At 39.2% G+C, this 21,931-nt stretch overlaps 1 protein-coding gene across 2 annotated transcripts in view; it reads left to right on the top strand.

Annotated features, from left to right (window-relative positions):
* The window catches only part of ARFGEF3 (ARFGEF family member 3), a 175,781-nt gene that overhangs the window by 31,677 nt on the left and 122,173 nt on the right, over positions 1 to 21,931 (top strand). For both annotated transcript variants that reach the window (XM_032274646.1, XM_032274647.1), the window contains 2 exons: positions 13,404 to 13,485; positions 16,213 to 16,344. In XM_032274646.1, the coding sequence (XP_032130537.1) occupies positions 13,404 to 13,485; positions 16,213 to 16,344 (214 nt within the window). The remainder of the gene's footprint in view (positions 1 to 13,403; positions 13,486 to 16,212; positions 16,345 to 21,931) is intronic.

Genomic DNA, 21,931 nt, shown 5'->3' with positions numbered 1-21,931 from the left:
TGACTAATGTAACTTCTTATCAGATCGTTCTAACACTGCTTGAGGTAGGTAATATTACCTCCATATTTTTAGATGAAGAAAAGTTAAAGAGGTGAAATGCTCAGCACGCAGGTTGCCATTGGCAGGGCCTGAATTTGACCAAGAGTAGTTTGGCTCCGAACATTTTTGTTAAGATATTGTTTTCTATCTATTTTCTACATTGTAGCCAGAGTTCCATTTGGTAGAAAATGTCTAAGATTACATTATTCCTTTGATTAAAAATCTTGCATCAGCTCATTTTCAGCTAGCTAAAGGTCAGTTTCTCTGCATGGGCCTGCAAGACCCTTCAAAAGCTGGCTCAAAGCTCCCTTGTGAAATTTGTTTCACACCAGTCTTCTCACCGTGACTTCATCAGGCCACAATGGGACTTTGGCTGCTCCGTGAATCCACTCTGCATTTACAATCTCAGCTGGGAATGTCCTTTTCCTCTTCTTCACTGGGCTGACCAAATTCCATTCTGTCTTCTGCAGTTATCTGAGTTATCACCTTTTTATGAAGACACTTGCATTTTTCTAGACAATCTCTCCCACACCCAATTATATTTCTGTAGTTGGTTGTATGTACATTAATACAAGCGTTTATTACCTTGTACCTATGTTTCCGTATTATCACATGTCTATTACCTCCCCTAGACTATGGGTTCCACGTGGACAGGAACTGTGTGTCTCATTTATAGTTATGTGTCTAACATTTCATACCGTGCCTGGCCATGTAGTAGGCTAAATATTTATTAAAGCAATGCTCTATTTATTACTGAAACTCTTACATACTTCTTACAAATGGATTAGTCATTTAGGAAGGCCTAATTAATCCATATGTGAGAAGTACATTATTCTTACTGTGTGTTAACTGGTACTGGACTGGTTTCATAAGGCATTTTGATACCATACCTGGAAATTTTTATTTTTTAGAAAACTGTTAACTTTGGCCAACCATTTTGCTGTCATGGCACTTAATTTATAAGAAATTATAATACATCGATTTATGCATTATTTGTGAGCTTTAATAGGCCAGTGGGTCTCAAAGAGAATATGAAATCAGTTTTTTTCTCAAAATTATTTCTTTTGTTTTGCTTTTAAGTTACCTGTCGTGTTACATAGATGTTTCTAAAAGATACTTATGCCATAGTGTTGTCATTTTTTCAACAGGTAGCTCTAGAGTTGTACAAGGTTATTAGCATATAAAAAAGATGATGGGGCTGGGTGTGGTGGCTCACACCTGTAATCCCAGCACTTTGGGAGGCGGGTGGATCACCTGAGGTCAGGAGTTTGAGACCAGCCTGGACAACATGGTGAAACCCCGTCTCTACTAAAAATACAAAAAATTAGCCAGGTGTGGTGGCAGGCACTTGTAATTCCAACTACTCTGGAGGCTGAGGGAGGAGAATCTCTTGAACCTGGGAGGCAGAGGTTATGGTAAGCATTGCAATGCAAATGAGGCCATTTCCTTTAATGGCCTCAATGTCATCCTTCCTGAATTCCTCTGTGCTAACTTAATCTCCTCTATACAGTCACCACGCTTTCCAATTTATCAATAACTGACCCATGTTCCTGGAATAGCTTCTTCTTTTCTTCCCTCTACAAAAATGTCCTTATCATCTTTCAAACATCTCTTGAATTACTTTCTCTCCCTAAAGCCTTCCTGACTAAAATGAGGCTTGTGATCATAAAATACAGTTATCTTAGCCAAGTGTGTCATTTAAAATCAGTCTACTTAATTAGCCTTGCTTCTTTCCTTCTGTGACATGTTTTCCTACAATCAAGCTTTCAGCCTTAGAGTATGGATATACTGACAGCATGAAAGATGCTGGTGGAAATTGCTCTGCTCTGCCCTGCCCTGGATCATGGAACATTGCATTTTGTTCCTTAATGATTTTTTTCATGATGAAAATGTTCCAGCTGGCAGTCCGGTAATGTGGAATTAGCACTCTGCCTGGACACTCCAGCAGGAGCAGTGTCCCTCTGCCAAGGAGTGGCGAACGGAAACAGCAGCAGAGGTCCCTAACGCAAACACTTGAATTTTGCGGAACAAGAGAAAAGTAGCGGGACAATATCATCGTCTTTTTTTTTTTTTTTTTTTTTTGAGATGGAGTCTCGCTGTCACCCAGGCTGGAGTGCAGTGGCGAGATCTCAGCTCGCTGCAACCTCTGCCTCCCAGGTTCAAGCAATGCTCCTACCTCAGCCTCCCGAGTAGCTGGAACTACAGGCGCCTGCCACCACACCCGGCTAATTTTTGTATTTTTAGTAGACTCGGGATCTCACCATATTAGCCAGGCTGGTCTTGAACTCCGGACCTCAGGTGATCTGCCCGCCTCGGCCTCCCACAGTGCTGGGATTACAGATGTAAGCCACTGCACCTGGCCACCTTTTCCCTAATTCTAAAGGTAACATGTTTTACTCTTGAAAATCTTTAAAATGTAGAAACATACAAACAATAAAACCAAAATCATCCACATTCCCAAAAGCAAAGACATAGTCCAGAGTGTGGGGGAGATTTTATTTCCAATTGCTCCCTCCCTCCCTCCACTGTATGTTTGTGCAAGTTTTTATTCAAGAGGACATTCATGTGTAGTATATAACTGCATGATAGTCTCATATTTTTGTATAATATTTTCAAAGTATTTTCCTGTGTCAGAAAAACTTTAGAATACTTTTAGTGATTATGTATTATTCCGTTCTATAGCTGTACCATGATTTCTTTAACATCAGTTACATTATTCATAATGCTACAGTAAAAATCTTACATAGAAAACTGCTGTATCTATGATTATTTCCTCAGAGAAGGCTCCTAGAAGAGGAACTCCTAGTTCAAAGCATACCAATATTTTAATTTCTTGATATATATTGACAAAATGCTTCCTATGAAAACCTGAAAGAGCAGGCGCTGTCCACGGTGCCATGAGAAGTGACTCTGTGAGGAGTTAAGTGTGTCTATGGGGGTGAGGAGCAGCGTACAGCATTTCACGGTGGGAAGTTGTAAAATTGACATGTGGGAGATAATGTGAGGAAATGTTCAAATGGATTGACAGCAGACAGAAAGAAAGGAATATCTTTGTAAAGAAATTTCTTCACAGGCTTGCTGTGTGTAAAATGTTTAGTTCTTCTAATATAGTTTGAGATTGACAAATGGTCACCATTAAGGCCTCATAGTGCCAAGGCCTGAGCTTGGGGGTCCAGTGCCTGTCCTACCTCTTGTCCAGGAGTGATTTTCTTCTCTTTCCCTCTATCTCTCATCAATAAGTGTGGATAATGCAGTCATGTATGGCTTAACGATGGGGATAGTCCTGAGAAATGTGTCATTAGGCGAGATCATTATTGTGTAAACATCATAGAGCGTGCTTATACAAACCGAGATGATGCAGTCTGCTATACACCTAGGCTATAGGCCTTTGCTCCCAGGCATCCTTTACAGCATGTTATGCATGAATACTGTAGACAGTTGTAACACAATGGAAAGTGTTTGTGTAACTAGACATAGAACAGGTACAGTAAAAATGAGATATGGAAGACAAAAAAATGGTGCACCTGCATAGGGCACTTACCACAAACGGAGTTTGCAGGACTGCAAGTTGCTCTGGGTGAGTCAGTGACAGAGGGGTGAGCAAATGTGAATGCCGAGGACATTTCTGTGCACTGCTACAGCCTTTATAAACACTGCACACTTAGGCTACACTAACTTTATTTTTTAAGTGTTCTTTCTTCAATCATAAGTTAAGTTTGGCTTACTGTGACATTTTAATCTTACAAACATTTTAATTTTTTAACTTATTTTGAAATAACACTTTACTTAAGACAGATTGTCAGTTGTACAAAAATACTTTATATCCTTATTCTATAAGATTTATGTATGTATGTATGTATGAAATGGAGTTTCGCTCTTGTTGCCTGGGCTGGAATGCAATGTCACAATCTCAGCTCACTGCAACCTCCACCTCTCAGGTTCAAGCAATTCTGCCTCAGCCTCCTGAGTGGCTGGAATTATAAGCATGTGCCACCATGACCAGCTAATTTTGCATTTTTAGTAGAGATGGGGTTTATCCATGTTGGTCAGGCTGGTCTTGAACTCCCCACCTCAGGTGATCCACCCACCTCCACCTCCCAAATTACTGGGATTACAGACGTGAGCCACTGCGCCCGGCCTATAAGCTTTATTTTTAATTTTTAAACCTTTTGTTAAGAACAACATACACACCCACATTAGCCTAGACCTACACAGGGTCAGGATCACCAGTGTTACTGTCTTCCTCCTCCACATCTTGTTCCACTGGAAGGTCTTCAGGTTCAGTAACATGCATGCAGCTGTCATCTATGGTACCAATGCCGCCTTCTGGAATACCTCCGGAAGGACCTGCCTTAGGCCATTTTACAGTTAACTGTTTTCTTTGTAAGTAGGAGTATGCTGTAAAATAATAAAAAAATATAGTAAATATATAAACGAGTAACATGGTTGTTTATTATCCAATGTGAAGCACTGTACCTAATTGTATGTGCTATGCTTTTATACAATGGGTGGCACAGTTGATTCGTTTATACCGTCATCACCACAAACATGAGTATAGTGTTGCATGATGTCAGGACAGTTATGATGGGAAATTTCCTAGGTGATAGGAAGTTTTCAACTCCGTTATCATCTTAAGGGACCACCGTGGTCTGTCACTGACGGAAACACCATCGTGTGGCACATGACTGTATTGGTCCCTCCTTACTGAGTGGTTGTGAGAGTTAGTGGGGTCATGTGTCTGAGCTCTTAGCACGGTGACTGGCATGCTGCAGGTTTTAATAATGGCACTTCCGTGACTCAACTGCCACTCTCCTTACATCAGTCAAGCTTAAAAAATATTTCTTCAGATTATGCAAGTATACTCTAGAGTTATTTTAATAAAATTGGTACAAATGGAAAGTATAAAAAAATTCTCCCATGCCACTATCTGGAAATACATACCCACTGCCAGCAGTGAGCTGAGCTCTTACTTAAATAATGCCCTAATTGATTTGCATTGCTATATGTTAATGCTCATTTTTTTCTGCTTGTTAGGGTTTTTCATGTGCTTTTTATAAGAAAATCGTGGACAATAAAAGTTGGTATCTTGAGGTAAAGTATGGACATAACCATTTTGTATGATTTAGAATTATTTCTACTAGATTGGATCATACGAAATTGCCAATATTCAATGTCTTTTGACCTTCACAAATGCCAATTTCATATGCTCAACTTAATAATTGCAATAGGCTTGCTAAAAAACCTTAAAAGGCTGCAGAAGAAAAGGAATTTTATGTTCACAGCTATATCCCTAGGGCCTGAAACAGTGCTCGAAGGGTGAATCCAATCTTTGTTTTGAAATAGAAAAGGATTGATACTGATAAAAAATAATTTCCTTAAAATAGAAATGAAATGGAAACATTTTAACGGCGCTATAGAGAAAATCAATTAAGGAATCAATTTAGTTCCAGTTGGCTCAATGGAATTGGCTCTGGCAAAAGCTTAATCAATGAAAATTCATCAGTGTTGGTGTAAACTGTTTAAATTTACAGGATCCATATTCGTTAACATGAATACTAACAACCTGATTGTCAAACAGTTTCATATGCAAATTAGGAAACGTCTTGACTACCGGGAAAGGTGCTGGCTGTGGCTTGAACTCAGCAGCTAGTTCCAAAGCCAAATTTTTTCCACATATCCAAACTGCGTACACCTTCTCATAACTATACACCAGCTGTCAACATAATGCATTGCTTCATGAATTATCACTCGAAATAAGAGTTCACATTACTTGTTTGATGCCTGGCCCTGCTCTTAACATAGTAGACCTTTGAATTGCCACTTTAAAGCAATGTGCCCTACACATAGTTGGTGGGAGCTGGCTATCCACGTAGGCATTGTGGCGTAGGCTTGAGGACAGATTTTCAAAACAAATGGTCTAGCCTAGGCATGGTAGCGCATGCTTGTAATCGCAGCACTTTGGAAGGCTGAGGCAGGAGGATTGTTTGAGGCCAGGAGTTTGAGACCAGCCTAGGCAACATAGCAAAACCCTGTGTCTATTTAATATTTTTAAAAAAGTAAAGAGATGGTCTAAGTCTGAATCATGCTCTGTCATTTGCAAATATATGACCTTGGAGAAGTAACCTAATCTCTCTTAGTTTCAGTTTGGTTGACAATTAAATGTTTACCTTCAGAAGTCATGTGCAGCGTGTTACTCTGCATAGTTAAGCCACATCTAAGCCATTTCAACCAAAGCTATGATTATGATGTGAAGAAATTCAGAAAGTTATTTGATAAATAGCTTAGGTCACAGAATCCTAGAATTTTAGGGTATAAGCAGACCTCAGAAATGTAAGATACCTTTATGCTTCTTCTCACCCAGGGCACCAAAGAGGAATTGCCCTAACATTCAGGAATGTATTTGGTGTTACTTAAAGTTCACGTTTTCACAATATTGATTCTACCCATCCATGAGCATGGGATGTGTTTCCATTTGTTTGTGTCATCTGTGATTTCTTTCAGCAGTGTTTTGTAGTTTTCCTTGTAGAGGTCTTTCAGCTCCTTTGTTAGGTATATTCCTAAGTATTTTATTTTTTTGCAGCTATTTTAAAAGGGATTGAGTTCTCGATTTGATTCTCCACTTGGTCGCTGTTCGTGTATAGAAGAGCTACTGATTTGTGTACATTAATCTTGTATCCGGAAACTGCTGAATTCTTTTATCAGTTCTAGGAGCTTTCTGGAGGAGTCCTTAGGGTTTTGAAGGTAAATTATCATATCATCAGCAAACAGGGACAGTTTGACTTCCTGTTTACTTGCATCCAAATGCAAATCATCTTGTCTGATTGCTCTGGCTTGGACTTCCAGTACTATGTTGAAGAGGAGTGGTGAGAGTGGGCATCCTTATCTTGTTCCCATTCTCAGAGGCAATGCTTTCAACTTTTCCCATTCAGCTTTATGTTGGCTGTGGGTTTGTCATTGATGGCTTTTATTACATTATGTCCCCTATATGCCAGTTTTGCTTAGGGTTTTAGTCATAAAGAGATGCTGGATTTTGTTGAATGCTTTTTCTGCATCTATTGAGATGATCATATGATTTTGCTTTAAATTCTGTTTATGTGGTATATCACATTTATTGATTTGTGTATGTTAAATAATCCCTGCATCCCTGGTATGAACCCCACTTGATCATGACCATACTGCCAAAAACAATCTACAAATTCAACACAGTCCCCATCAAAATACCACTACCATTCTTCATAGAGTTAGAAAAAACAATTCTAAAATTCATATGGAACCAAAAAGCCCACAAAAAGAACAAATCTGGAGGCATCACACTAGCTGACTTCAAATTACACTATAAGGCCATAGTCACCAAAACAGTGTGGTATTGATATAAAAATAGGCACATAGACCAATGGAACAGAACAGAGAACCCAGAAATAAACCCAAGTACTTACAACCAACTGATCTTTAACAAAGCCAGCAAAAACATAAAATGGGGAAAGGGCACCCTTTTCAACAAATGGTGCTGGGATAATTGGCCAGCCACATGTAGGAGAATGAAATCAGATCCTCGTCTCTTACCTTATACAAAAATCAACTCAAGATGGATTAAGGAAATCAAAACCACAATGTGATACCACCTTACTCCTGCAAGAATGGCCATAATCAAAAAATCAAAAAACAGTAGATTTTTTTTGTGGATGTGGTGATCAGGGAACACTTCTACATTGCTGGTAAAAATGTAAACTAGTACAGCCGCTGTGGAAACCAGTACAAAGATTCCTTGAAGAACTAAAAGTAGAATTACCATTTGATCCAGTTATCCCACTACTGGGTCTCTACCCAGAGGAAAATAAGTCTTTATTCGAAAAAGATACTTGCACACTCATGTTTATAGCAGCTCAATTCCCAACTGCAAAATGGTGGAACCAACCCAAATGCCCATCAATCAACAAGTGGATAAAGAAACTGATATACATACACACACACACACACACACACACACACACACACACACACACGTAGATATATGATGGATATATATATACATATATATGATGGAATATATATGTATATATGTACATATATATGATGGAATACTACTCATAAAAAGGAATGAATTAACAGCATTTGCAATGACCTGGATGAGGTTAGAGACTATTATTCTAAGTGAAGTAACTCAGGAATGGAAAACAATATCGTATGTTCTCACTGGTATGTGGGAGCTAAGTTATGAGGATGCAAAAGCATAAAAATGATATAATGGACTTTGGGGACTTGGAGGGAAAGATGGGAGGGGGCGAGGGATAAAAGACTACAAATATGGTGCAGTGTATACTGCTTGGGTCATGGGTGCACCAGGATCTCACAGATCACCACTAAAGAACTTGCTCATGTAACCACATACCACCTGTACCCTAATAACTTATGGAAATATTTTTTTCAAAAGTTCACGTTTGTGCTTGTATTGAAAGATAATTATTGGTAAATCCTAACTCTTCCGTTGTTCACCTGTTTTAATTTCCCTCTGTCCACTGTTACCTGTCAGCATAATAAAGCTGGTCTATTAACTATGACAGTGCAGTTAAAAAAGTAGGTTGAGTCTCACTGACATGACCAGATGTAGTATCACAGTGCAGATGATGCCTTCCGCATGCATGTGCAGCACTGCTAATTCTTCTTTAAGAAATAATGGCATGTCAGGACACGGAACCTGGGGACACTGCCTTTAATTAAGCAAGAATAAATTTTCATGTGCCCGTGCATAAAAAATAATCACTTAATGTAATCAAATGCTGGTTTTTGCTATTCCCTTTTCCCGATGAGGCAGCATCTAGAAAGATCAAAAGATGATTTATTCCAATACAGTGTGTGCAAAGGGGATTTATTCCAATACAGTGTGTGTCATGTTGCATTTTCATTACAAATTATAAATTTCATTATAATATTTATTCATTATAAATTTCATCCTGAGACCCAATTAGCAGGCCTGTTTTCTCTTTCATTAAAATCACTTTTAGAAAAAAATGAAAGTAGGAGTGTTCTTAGGATATCACAGAGGAAGCAGCAAAATTAGTCACGCCCCATGAATTTCCTTCTTTTGCACATGGGTTCATTTCCAACTGAAGTCAGGATCTGAGGCCTGTGATACTCTAGGGGGCTGCTAGGTCTGAGGGGATGAGAGGCCTTCGATACAGATTCTTATTGTCCTATCAATTGTGTGTTACTACTACAGTAAATCGTTCTCACTCACATTTATTTACTTTTGAGATGGAGTCTCACTCCATTGCCCAAGCTGGAGTGCCGTGGCTTGATCTCAGCTCACTGCAACCTCCACCTCCCATGTTCAAGTGATTCTCCTGCCTCAGCCTCCTAAGTAGCTGGGATTACAGGCACGTGACACCACACCCAGCCAATTTTTGTGTTTTTAGTAGAGACAGGGTTTCACCATGTTGGTCAGGCTGGTCTCAAACTCCTGACCTTGTGACCCACCTGGCTCAGCCTCCTAAAGTGCTGGATTACAGGCGTGAGCCACTCCACCCAGCCTCATGTTTATTTTTATTACCTGTTTAAGAGCATTAGACTAGTGGGTACACTTTTTTCCTTACTAGTAGTTACTAGCAAAAAAAAAAAAAAAAACCTGTTGTTAAGCATTTCATTTTAAATATCTATTTTAGCAAATGCTGTCGTTGAAGATACAGTAAGAAGCAGCTACTTTGCAATGAAAAGCACTATTGACATTGTAGACATTTTCTTAAACACTGTTCCTCATTTCAATATAAAATGTTTGTAGTAACCTACACCTACATATATATGCATATACCTATGTGCACGCAAACACACACACATGCAGAGCTACCCAGGGCTCAGTGTAGCATCTCTTCCAAGCCCGTCCTAGCAGAACCCCAGCCAGGTTACACTGCCCTCTTACCTGATACAGACCTTGCATGTTGAACAGAGTTCTTTTCCCCCAAAGGCAAGGATTCCTAACTTGGGATCCATGTAGAGTTGAGGTTTGGGGACGCGTGGATTCCCTGAAATGATAGGCACCCTCCCCTGGGAAGAGGGTCCTTTGCCAGATTGTGTATATGTGTGTATGTGTGTGTGTAAGAACTAAAATGAGTTAAGGAACACATCTATTCTAGCTTTTCTCTGATCTTATGAGACCAAAGGAGGTTGGAAGGAACTTGTTCTTGGGAATCAGATGAATTTGAGTTTGAGTTGTTTCCAACACGTATTAACTGTGTGGCCTTGGACAGGCTACAAAACCTTTCCGAACCTCAGTTTTCTAAAATTTAGAATAAGGGTAAGAAGGTTGTAGTGACAGTTAAGATGAGAGAAATAGTAAGTGCTAATTTTCTTTTTTCTCTCTCTGTCCCATGAATACTAATGAAAGCAGGTGCCTGTTGTGAACTTGGTCCTTGCTGACCCTTCCCTAAGTCTCAGCGTGCTGCCTGGCACACAGGAGGCACTCAAATGTTGTTTGAATGGATGATTGGATGGATGGTTGAATGATGGAGTGCCTTGGTTTAATATCCAGATGAAATCTTTGTCTGTAGTGATATTTCCCCAAAGCATTTATTTTATAAGGAAGATCTTGATGCTGTGCTCACCTCTGCTATGACCTTCCCGGGACAGTTAGCTGCTGTCCTGTGCAAAATCTTTCTGGATACATAAAAAGATTTGATTTGCATGTCCCATGCTGAAGATCATCATGGTCTGTGCTGGGCACTTTGTCTATATCAATGCTGGGCAAACCACAGCCTGTAGGCCAAGTCTGGCTTTTTGCCTGTTTTTGTATATAAAGTTTTATTAGCACATAATCATACTTATTGGTTTACTAATTGTCTGTTACTGCTTTTGTGCTTTAGCAGAGTTGGTTAGGACAGAGACCATTTGGAATGCCTGGTCTAAAATATTTATTATGGGGTTCTTTACCAAAACAGTTTGACAATCTCTGATATATGTATCATCTACATGTTAACTATATATTATACTCCAACTCTGCAGGATTGGTCTTAAAATGCCCATTTTATGGATAAGGGAGCTAAGACCCACAGAATTTAGTATCCCAATTGAGACTGCAAAACTTATCAATGCTTAGCATTTGAATTCACATCTGTGTGATTCCACAGCCCATGTTCTTTCTACTAAACACCCATATCTGTCAACTCAGACAAAACCTAGTTGAACCACCTTCCTCTACCAGTCCTGCCTGGTGACCATGGCTTGCGTGGGAACAGTGCAGTGATGTCCCCTGGTGGTGGTGCAATCTGGAGATCCTGGCATTTGTCAGCAACCTGGCTCAGGTCAATGGTATCACGCATGTGAATGTATAAGCAGGTGAGAAAGTGGAATAAGGATTTCAATATAATACTGCAAATGGCAGAGTAATATGGATAGGTGAATATATTGCTGCTTTCCAGAGTCAACAGGTTGAGCATTTCCAAAAGGGTCCTTGTTGTTGCTGGACATGGCATCCAATCTCATTGGGTACCCAATGAATAATGTGTAAATACTTATACATTTTTAGCCCTTAGCTACTGGATAGATTTTCTCTTCCCTGGGCTATTAGGCTGTAAGACTTTTTGACCTCCATGCTTTTTTCCTTCTATTATGCCCTTTCATTGGCCAATATGACTCCAAATCCAAGTTGAACGTTATTTCACAGTGGATTAATCCTGGTGGAAATTTGATCATTCCAAGGGTTTACAGATGAAGTTCTGTGCTGCTTCTGTTAGCATACCATCTGCCCATGGTTTCCACTTCCCACTCTACCTTCGTGCCTCCATTTAATTTTTCTAAGCTCTTAAACTGGTTATCATTGAACAGAAGAAACAAAATTAGAAAAAAAAAATCAGCTATTCCTGCACTAATTGACTGCACCAGAGTGTTTGCCTTATCTTATTGTCAGCTTGTCACAGTTATAACAGTGACAAAGTTACAGCCACCCAACTGGATGTAACACAGCTGGGTAATTTATCCATCTGTCAAAGGATGAATCTAATGAAAAATGGCTGTAGTGTTGTCACCATAAAAATGAATATTGTTAACATTGGGTTGATGAGGGGAAAGGTGAGGATTAGGAAGGCAAATATTTTTCCTGATAGTCTGTTTTTGTAGTCTGTGTGGCTGGTATATTAAAGAATGTGTGGGTCTCACTTCATTGGTTGTGGAGCTGTTGATAGAAGAATTTTATGGAAAAGCAGCAGAGCTGCAGAGTGGACAGGGAGAAGTCAGAGTTGTAATTTGTGTTTCATTGTGTTCTATGACAGTAACGCTTATTTCTCCAACGATGAAATCCTGTAGTCTAATGCGGTAGCTTTCACACTCTAAAGTCAATGTATCTTTCAGTTTATGCTGAAAATATAAAACAGATAGGAATAGGGCTGCTCTGGTTTAAGTGGGGGCAGAGAAACCTGGTAAAATGAAGTCACATTTTATTTTTGTGCTAGTGACACCATAGGGAAATAATGGGTTGATTAAAATTGTTGGTCTGTTGTTTAATTATTTAGAGCAGATGCTTCTAACAGATATTTTTGTCTTTGTAACTCTTTTGGTTTATTCCTATTTCAAAGCTCTGTTGTTTTTTTGTTTGTTTTGTTTTTGTTTTTTTAAGCTTTAAAATATCCAAGTAGCTCTCCATGGTTTTTTGTTTGTTTTGGGTTTTGGGTTTTGGGTGGGTTTCTTTTTTTTTTTTTTTTTTGCCTCTCCCATGACACTAGATAATGTTGCATCCAGGCACCTGTCATCAGCCAATGCTATTGATGGTTCATTTGTATTTCTGTCTTGGAAACATGCTTATTAAGAACCTGTCACAAGATCTACTTCTTGATGGAGACTGTAAAGCAAATGTTAAATTTACAAATTATTGTTGAATACTTCGAGTTGGGGAGGAATTGACAAACTAATAGAATTTTGGTGTATACTGATGAGACAGAATGCTGATGGTGATGCATATAATTTCCAGGTAAGGAAGAGGTAGAAGCAAGACATAGAAATCTATTTAATGGTGCTTCCTAGAGTTGTTCACCGAAGGTGTGCTGGGTGTGAGCACTGCTGTTAATTTGGGAAAGAACAAAGCAGATTCACAGACTGGCTGGGGTCCCAGTGTGTGCTAATGAGTGTACCAGGTACTAATTAGTGAAGGTCATTGTGTTTGCTCTTCCTGTAGCCATACCAAGAAGGCAAGGGGTTGATGGGCCATTTCTGCACAGCTTATTTGCTGTGTTTTCTCTTAAGCCCATGTGCATTTTTATTATTGGTTATAATTTTTGTGTATGTGTGTAGTGTCATTTGGGGGTGGATGTACATAAGGCTTATATCACTTGAGTGCCAGCTTTGCTGAGCTCACATGTTGTCCTTATTTTTCTGTTTGCCAGGGAGAAATGCCTACTGCCTCTCCAGTTGGCTTTGGAATCCAAGAATGTGAAACTGGCCCAACATGCTTTGGCAGGGATGCAGGTATGACTTTGACTGAATGCAATGGGATAATAGAAATTGACAGACCACTTTGGCAAATAGCTAACATTTTAAATACTGGCTGTTTAAAGACTCAGAAATTTGATTGGACTAGGAAATAACAATAGAAAATAATAGGATTTTCGTATAGGCAACAGAATTTCTCTGTATACAGCATTATTTCATTGAACCTTTGTGATCAGACACTAATTCATAGGTACCTAGCTAAGCCCACACAAATAAGGATTTTGTTCATACCAATTCAAATCCTTTATACATTCAGCATCTAAGGTTCTATATAATAAAAATTGATGGTAAACTGGAAAGATTTTGTTTTGTTTTTTATTCCACGATTAGATTGATGAGTGGATAACTATCTTTTATTTCCAAAGCAAGATTAGGAAGAAAAAAGAAATTTGATTGAGTAAGAAAAGTCAGATTTGCTTGAATACATTTTTTGGGTTTGTGTTTTACACCAAACATAATGGGTCTAATTCTGGCAATCAAAAGGTGATGACTATGTAAACACACAGACTTTTTAAAGCGGTTGACCTCTAAGAGACAAGCGCTGTGAAGTTGAAACCAGCATGGGTTTGTTTAGTGTGGTCATGGATAAACCACGGGGGCATCTGTCAGATGTCTTTTCATGTCGGTATGAACTACTTCATAGTTAGCTTTTTGAGTTCAGAAAGGTTCCTAATACTTTTTAAGAGATAAAACTTATGAAATAGAAACAGCTCTTTTTCGCCTAGCAGATTGGAATTAGATAATGTATATTTTAATACACAGCAGCATTTGAATCTTTTAAACATTATCAATAATGTTATTAAAAGCTTTTGCTTTTCTCCAGGGTCATTGGGCCAACCATAAACATGGATGAGAATTTGTTCTGATCTGCCGCTTTTGTTCCTTTTTGTCTAGTATTGTGTAGATTTTCCATTTAGCTTCTCCCTCTCTTTTTTTTTTTTCTTTAACCCTGGAATATTCTAAATTGCAGTGCCATGTTTTCAAGGGCTTACTAAATCGTATTAACTTAAGCAACTTGGTGGGCTGTGAGTCTTCCTTTTACCACCCCCTGCTGCCTCCTAACTTTAGGCACATTTTTAGAACTTCTCAGTTTTTATCACTTTAAGTAAAAAATAAATTGTATGTAAACTCTAATTCTGGGCTTTCCTGGGTATATCACATGATTTTGAAAAAAAAATCCTTTTGAAAGAATATAGGCAAAATTTCAGGGAGGCTTAAATAAAAAGGTTTGAAATATATTTTAAAAATCTTCATTGGCATGAAGGTAAAAGAGGGAGTCATTACACTGGATGAATCAGAATTCTCAAAGTTCTTCACAGGCTGCAACTCGAAGCCACTTTGGAAAAGAACAAACTGAATAGGGAAAAACATTAAGGTCTAACTGGGGTCTCAGAAATCAATTGCACCAAGACATCATGCATGAAAACAGCTTAATTACTGTCCTTGTGAATGAGAATTAGGGGTTTCAAGGTGAGTCAGCATAGAATGTGCTGTGACAACCAACTAAGCTCATTTGACCTGAGAATGTGATCCAAGTTAGGAATCACTTGTTAATATCGACCACTCTTGAGGCCACATTCTAAGCAGAAGAACACAAGTGAAACCTTATTTGGCAGAGAACATTTGGAGGAGCATGAAGAGGTTTAGTGTGGAGAAGACAAGATTTGGGTGGACTTGATAGCTGGTTTCAGATATTTTAGAAGCTTAATCTGTGTGTCTCTGGGGGAAGATGAGGGAGTAGAAGTTGTGGGCACGTGGGCTTTGATACAATCTGAAAAAGAATTTTATGAAAATGAGAAAGAGAAACAGAAAAAGCCTATCCTGTGAGGTGGACTCCTGAGAGTCCTCATGAAAATGAATGTCTTCTTGTTTAGGTTTTTAGGATGCATTTTCTGATAGGGAAATACGTTAAGATTTCTGGATTTCTAAATAATTCCTGGATAAATGACAGCTCACATTAGAAAGTAAAAGATGAAAACCTGAAAAATGAACTTGTTGTCTACAAGACCTTCTTTCCTGTGATGAAGCCACATTTAGAAAGTGTATGTGTGTGTGTGTGTGACTTTTGGGCAGGGCTTGATTCCTCTTAGCAGGAGCATTCTTCAGCCCCACCACCTAAATACCCTATATGGCCAGCATGTTAGAGTTTTATTTGATGAAATTTAGAATAATCCAATAGCAGGAAAAGATCTTTGCCAAAAACCATTTGCATTATTTTTTATTTTGTTTTATTTTTTTTTTTTTTGAGACAGAGTCTTGCTCTGTCACCCAGGCTAGAGTGCAGTAGCACGATCTGGGCTCACTGCAACCTCCACGCCCCTCGCCCTGGCCCGGGTTCAAGCAATTCTGCCTCAGCCTCCCAAGTAGCTGAGATTACAGGCACCCACCACCACCCGCAGCTAATTTGTGTGTTTTTAGTAGAGATGGGGTTTTATCATGTTGGCCAGGATGATCTCGAACTCCTGACATCATGATCCACCCACCTCGGCCTCCCAGAGTGCTGGAATTACAGACGTGAGCCACCGAACCCAGCTGAATTTTTCTTTTTAATGGCACATAGCATGAGTTCTTTCCTAATAGCCTCCAGCTACACGCACCCCCCCCCCCAGTAAGAAAACTGATCATCAATCCATAATAAGATACAACCGAATAAGGAAGCAGGGAAGAGCCTATCTGTGATCACTGCCTTGTGCCTCTTTACAGAAGCTTCTGTCGGAAGAGAGGTTTGTATCCATGGAAACAGACTCTGATGAGAAGCAGCTGCTTAATCAGATCCTGAATGCCGTGAAAGTGACGCCTTCACTCAACGAGGACCTGCAGGTGGAAGTGATGAAGGTTGGTTTGACGTGGCCACCAGTGTGCGTCACTGGGACAGGAACACATTCTGATCCCCTGCACTTGTTATCTGAAAATGCCTCTGTGTTGTGGTCATGCTAGCTCATCTTTCATTCCAAACAATGGTTGTTATTCTTGCTCATGGTCTCCCTAAATTACTCTGATGGTTTAACATCAAAAAGGGACAAATTTCCATAAATTTGTGACATTTTGGACTCATTCTGCATTAAAGTCTGTTAGTATATTTGTAACCTTTTAAGAGAATGTATGTGAGTAATTCCATTGTGGGGTAGATCTGATTATGCTGGGTAGTCTGCCTACTTGCATATGTTAAAGCAATCATAATGATAATACTTTGATATATACTGGATTTCAGAATGGTCAGGTTAGGAGGAGAAAGACCACAGTTGGGAGATATATCAGAATCACATCCTTTTTTTCCTTCAGGTTATATGAAACTTATCTCCCTCAGTCCAATTACCACCTTCCCATTATGATAGCATCTCTCCCTCCTGCTTTCCCTTTTAAGAATCGTCATGATTGGGGGTCCCTTATGCTGACCAGAATGTGTCATATTTTCTGAGTGAATGGTGAGTTGGACAGAAAAGGAGAGAAACTGCCCTGTAACAGCGCCTTGGTCACGGTAACGCAGCAGGAACCAACAAGAAAGCTTTTAATAATGCATTCTGTCCTTTTCCTCCCTAGAGGAACATATGTTGAGGAATATTCAGGAATAGTTGGTGTCATCCAGGGGTGGATTTCTTTCTGCAAGTGCACTGAAGGATTTTTTTCTTGGATAAGAGACTGCACTTCTCCTGGTTTCAGTTTCTCCAAGCAGAAAAGATTGGCTGGACTTATGACATTTTCTTAATGCCCTGGGCCTCACCCTTACCCTGTTGCTGGGTAATTCAGGGTGATGATTAAGAGTTCAAACTCTGAAACAAGCCTGGGTTTGAATCCTTATTCTTCTGCCTCCTAGCAGAATGTCCTTGAGCAGATAGATGCCTCAGTCACTCTACCTTGATTTCCTTGTCTGTAAGATGGGGGCAATAGTAGTACCTATCGAATAAGATTGTTTTGAGAATGAAATAAGGTGACATTTTAAAAAAACAAAGCACAGTATCTGGCACAAAGCAAGTGCTTTAGAAATGTCATATATCACTGCTGGTACCAGTGCTGCTCCTGCTGTTGAGTCAGAATCTCAGTGGATGGGACTAGGAAGGTGCAGCTTTCACCAGCATCCCAAGTGATTCTTAAACACAGTGAATATTGATGATGCCTGAGCTGGCTGATCTTGAGGATCTCATTCATCTTTAACTCTCTTTGATTCTGGAATGTGCAGTTTTACCTTATCCTTTAAGTTTGGCAGCGGGCATTCTTAGGCACCACGGAGTGAGCCCCTCTAGCTTTGTTTTACTTCACTGTCTGTGCCACTCTTGAAAAAGAGGCGAGGCCAACTGCTAAGCTAATCACTTCTGTAACTTCCAAGTACAGCCTGTGAATCTTTCTTCTGCTATTAGGTCTCCAAATACTGGAGACTGAGCTTTGGTGTCATACTAAGAGACACAACTCACAGATTATATATTATTCTGGAAATTCTTCCAGGAATAGTTTTTGTGGAATACAGAGATTTGTGTTAAAAATTAAAATGAGGAAGTACCCGTTCTTCTAGGAGCTATGCACAAGCAGAATGTTTAATGGTTATGTGAACAGTAGCACCTGTTTTGAAAACTTACACTTGCTTTCTGATTCTATTCAGCCCAGCAGTGCCTTCTGCTAGCCTTGCCGAGGATAGGAGCTGACACAGGTTAACTCTACCAGAAATCATGGAAAGCCTATTTTAATGGACTCTCCAATGACACCATTATAAACCTTAGTACTTTTAGTTAATGTCTGGGAAGAAAATCAGACACTGTCAGAAAAAAGAAAAACAATAAATCAGTCTTTACAGTGAGATTTCCAAAATGCTTAAAAAGATAAGGGCTTTTGTTACATGCTATAATTTTTTTAATTGATAGATATCGTAGTATGCTTTATTATGTACAGCATGATTTTGAAGTATGTATACATTGTGGACTGGTTAAATCTAGCGAATTAACAAATGCATTACGTCATTTTTTTGGTGAGAGCACGTAACAGCCACTGTTTGTTTTTCAAGAATATATTGTAGCTGGGCATCTGGCTCATGCATGTAACCTCGGCACTTTGGGAAGCCAAAGTAGGGGGATGGCTTGAGCCCAGGAGTTTGAGACCAGCCTGGGCAACATGGCGAAATCATAGCTCTACAGAAAATTACAAAAATTAGCAGGACATGGTGGTGTGTGCCTGTAGTCCAGCTGCTTGGGATACTGAGGCTGGAGAATCGCTTGAGCCTAGGAGGTAGATGTTGCAGTAAGCCAAGATCGTACCACTGTACTGTAGCCTGGGCAGCAGAGTAAGACCCTGTCTATAGATAGATAGATAGATAGTCACTAAATATAATTATCTTGCTATAAAATAGGTCTGAAATTTATTCCTCCAATTTAACTATAACTCTGGATGAACCCAAAAGACACTATGTTAAATAAAATAAAACCATGCACAGAAAGACAAATACCATGATTTCACTCACATGTGGAATCGAAAAAAGTTGATCTCATAGAAGTAGAGAGTGGTGGTGATTGCTGGAGGCCGGGGTGCTTAGAAGGGAGGAGCAATGGGGAGATGATGATCAGGAAACATGCTATTATTTTATTATTTTTAACTATTTAAATATCAAGATTGGAGGAAAATACTTCAGTTCACAACAAACCTAGCCTGAAGTTAATTTTTTGTAGTATACTTTTAGATAAACATTTTGGCCAAGCTGCTAGAAAATTAATGATAAGATAAATATACTTTGGGTAATGTTATTATTAACATGAAATAAAACTTGATCGTAACCTGACTTTGATAGGTCACAAGTGGGGGTTCCATGATCATTTCCCATTTCTGAGATTTAAAATACTTATTTCTGTAAAGAGATTGGTTCACAGTATAGACTTTCTGGCTTAGAATAATATGTTTTATCTCCCTTCTCTCTGCACAAGGAATTTCTATATCAACATTTTAGTAATCTCCAGAAGCCCACACCCCTTTATCTTGTAATTCTGTAATGCTTAAAATGACCCAAGTAAAGCCTCTTACATAAGTCCTTGTTTTGCTAATATCATTAATGTATTAAATGCTTTTACTGTATTCTCCCAAAAATTATAGAAGAGAGCATTAGATGAGTTCCCAGGGAAAAGACTGGATTTCCATTACATATGAAGGGTATGTTAATTTAGCCTTGTTGCTTCTACATGACTCATTCTCATGATAAATTATTTAAGAAATTTCCTGTAAAAATCTTCCAGTCATTTTATATAAGTATTTTGTAGGCACAGAAAATCTTTTAAAACAAGATATGGTGGACATCTTCAAATGTTGGTCTGGGATATACTAATCAAGAGGGATAAAGCCACATCATGCAGTTTTCATTTGTCTGTCCAACAGCATCGCACATCTTTATATCAGATCCTAGGTGTTATTTTTTAGAAGTTAGATAGTGCATTTTATTCACATATTGGTATCTGTTAGTGCCTATAAACATGAGAAATTGAACCAAGTCAAACTCTAAAGAGTATGGAGCAATTATATTAAATTCCTGGAAAGAAAATAACATAGTTTCCTTTTGCAGAGATTTCTCCAAGATTAAACAGAAACTAGCCAATAATGAAATCCAATATCCCAAGGATAGTATTCTCATTTAGAAAGGAGGCCCTAGACTTTCAACCAGAGGGTTAAAAAAATCAGTGATGCTTGCTTCTGACAAATTAAATAGGAATGAGGTTAAATCACTCAGACTGGGAACTATATTCCACATGGTTTTACTATGTAACAGGAGGGGGAGAAAAGGCAAGTTTGATTTATTGAAGTAACTATGGAACCCAAATAAAAATTTTACAGCTTGAGCAAACGTCAGAACTGTAGTGAGCCAGAAAGATTCTCTGGAGGTAGATTACTTACCTTTGAAATGGATTAGTAGCCTATTGAATACTTAGGTTAAATACTCATCTGCTTTGGCAACATTTTCCTGTGGTGTGTGCTGTTTCCATAAATACCAGACAGACTGTATAGAAGCCATGGTACGCATCTAATGACTTCTCTGACAAGAATAATTAGGACTTGCTTCCCTTCTTTCTGATGGATAACCTTTAGTGAGGTTGTTAACTGATACAGCTGGCTAAGTCTTCAAAGACTGTGGCATGGAGTTATGGCTGGCCATTCGGCTCTGTAAGCATGTGAGAGATGCGAGTGTCCTATCTGAGGAGGGCAGGCTGGCTTTGGTGATAAGGAAGGAGATGATACTGGACACTGAGACGGCATTTGATTAATATTCTATTACTGGGTATCTTGTTTTATGTGCATCTTTAGATAATAGAAGTGAATATTGGTGGAGTGCTTTACAATTTTTAAAGGAGAAATGACAGGGGCTGATCATTTAACACTTACTATGCACCAGTCACATTGATGCTAAGGTCACACAGCTAGTGAAATGACCAGGCCACTATCTGAATCATAATTCAGCCTGAGGTTAAACCTGTGCTCTTAAATGGTGGGTTACCTTGCCTGCTAAGTCTATCCAGGGAGACTTGTGGGTGCTAGTCACTGCTCTTCTTCTTGTATAGATGATGGAGCAGAAAAGCCAAGTTACAGGCTAATGAGGGGTAAAACTAGGAGTGGCTCAGAGTCCTGTGTGTTTTCCATGTCCTCCCATGATAGTGATATTCCCTCACTAGTTCTATGAGCTAAATTCACATGTAAGAAGGAATCAAAGTGTCTTTTCCACTAAGTTAGCTAATGAGTCTGGGTGTGTGTGTGTGTGTGTGTGTGTGTGAGAGAGAGAGAGAGAGAGAGAGTTGGAGAAAGGGAAAGAGCGTAATTTACTGTTGGGGTATTTTGTGGGTTTTTTTTGTTTGTTTGTTTTGAGTTAGAATTTTGCTCTTGTTGCCCAGGCTGGAGTGCAGTGAAGTGGCACGATCTCCGCTCACCGCAACCTCCGCCTCCTGGGTTCAAGCGATTCTTCTGCCTCAAGTAGCTGGGATTACAGACATGTGCCACCATGCCCAGCTAATTTTTTTGTGTTTTTAGTAGAGATGGGGTTTCACCATGTTGGTCAGACTGGTCTCAAACTCCCAACTTCAGGTGAGCCACCCACCTCGGCCTCCCAAAGTGCTGAAATTACAGGTGTGAGCCACTGCACCCAACTGGGATATTTTTATGTAACAAAAGACTAGCAAACATCTACAGAAAATACACAGGTAAGTGAATCATGGACAAAGAGTTTATCTGTATGGGTGGTATTCTTAGGCTTCAAGGTATCTGTTTCTGTTTAGAGTTCTGGTATTACAAAGTGGAGGGGAGTGTGCTTTTAAATTATGTATCAATACTGCCGTCAGTGCCTTGGTATGGGAGCAAGAAACAGGACAAAGGAAGAAAGACTATGTTTAAGTCCCCTCTCAGTAATGTTTTTTTTTTTTTTTCTTGAGACGGAGTTTCGCTCTTGTTTCCCAGGATGGGGTGCAAT

The sequence above is a fragment of the Sapajus apella genome, unplaced genomic scaffold, assembly GCF_009761245.1.
Source record: "Sapajus apella isolate SASKATOON/1434 unplaced genomic scaffold, GSC_monkey_1.0 scaffold6, whole genome shotgun sequence".
Lineage (NCBI taxonomy): Eukaryota > Metazoa > Chordata > Mammalia > Primates > Cebidae > Sapajus > Sapajus apella.
The sequence above is the reverse complement of the archived record's forward strand: the minus strand, read 5'-3'. Positions and strand labels throughout refer to the sequence as shown.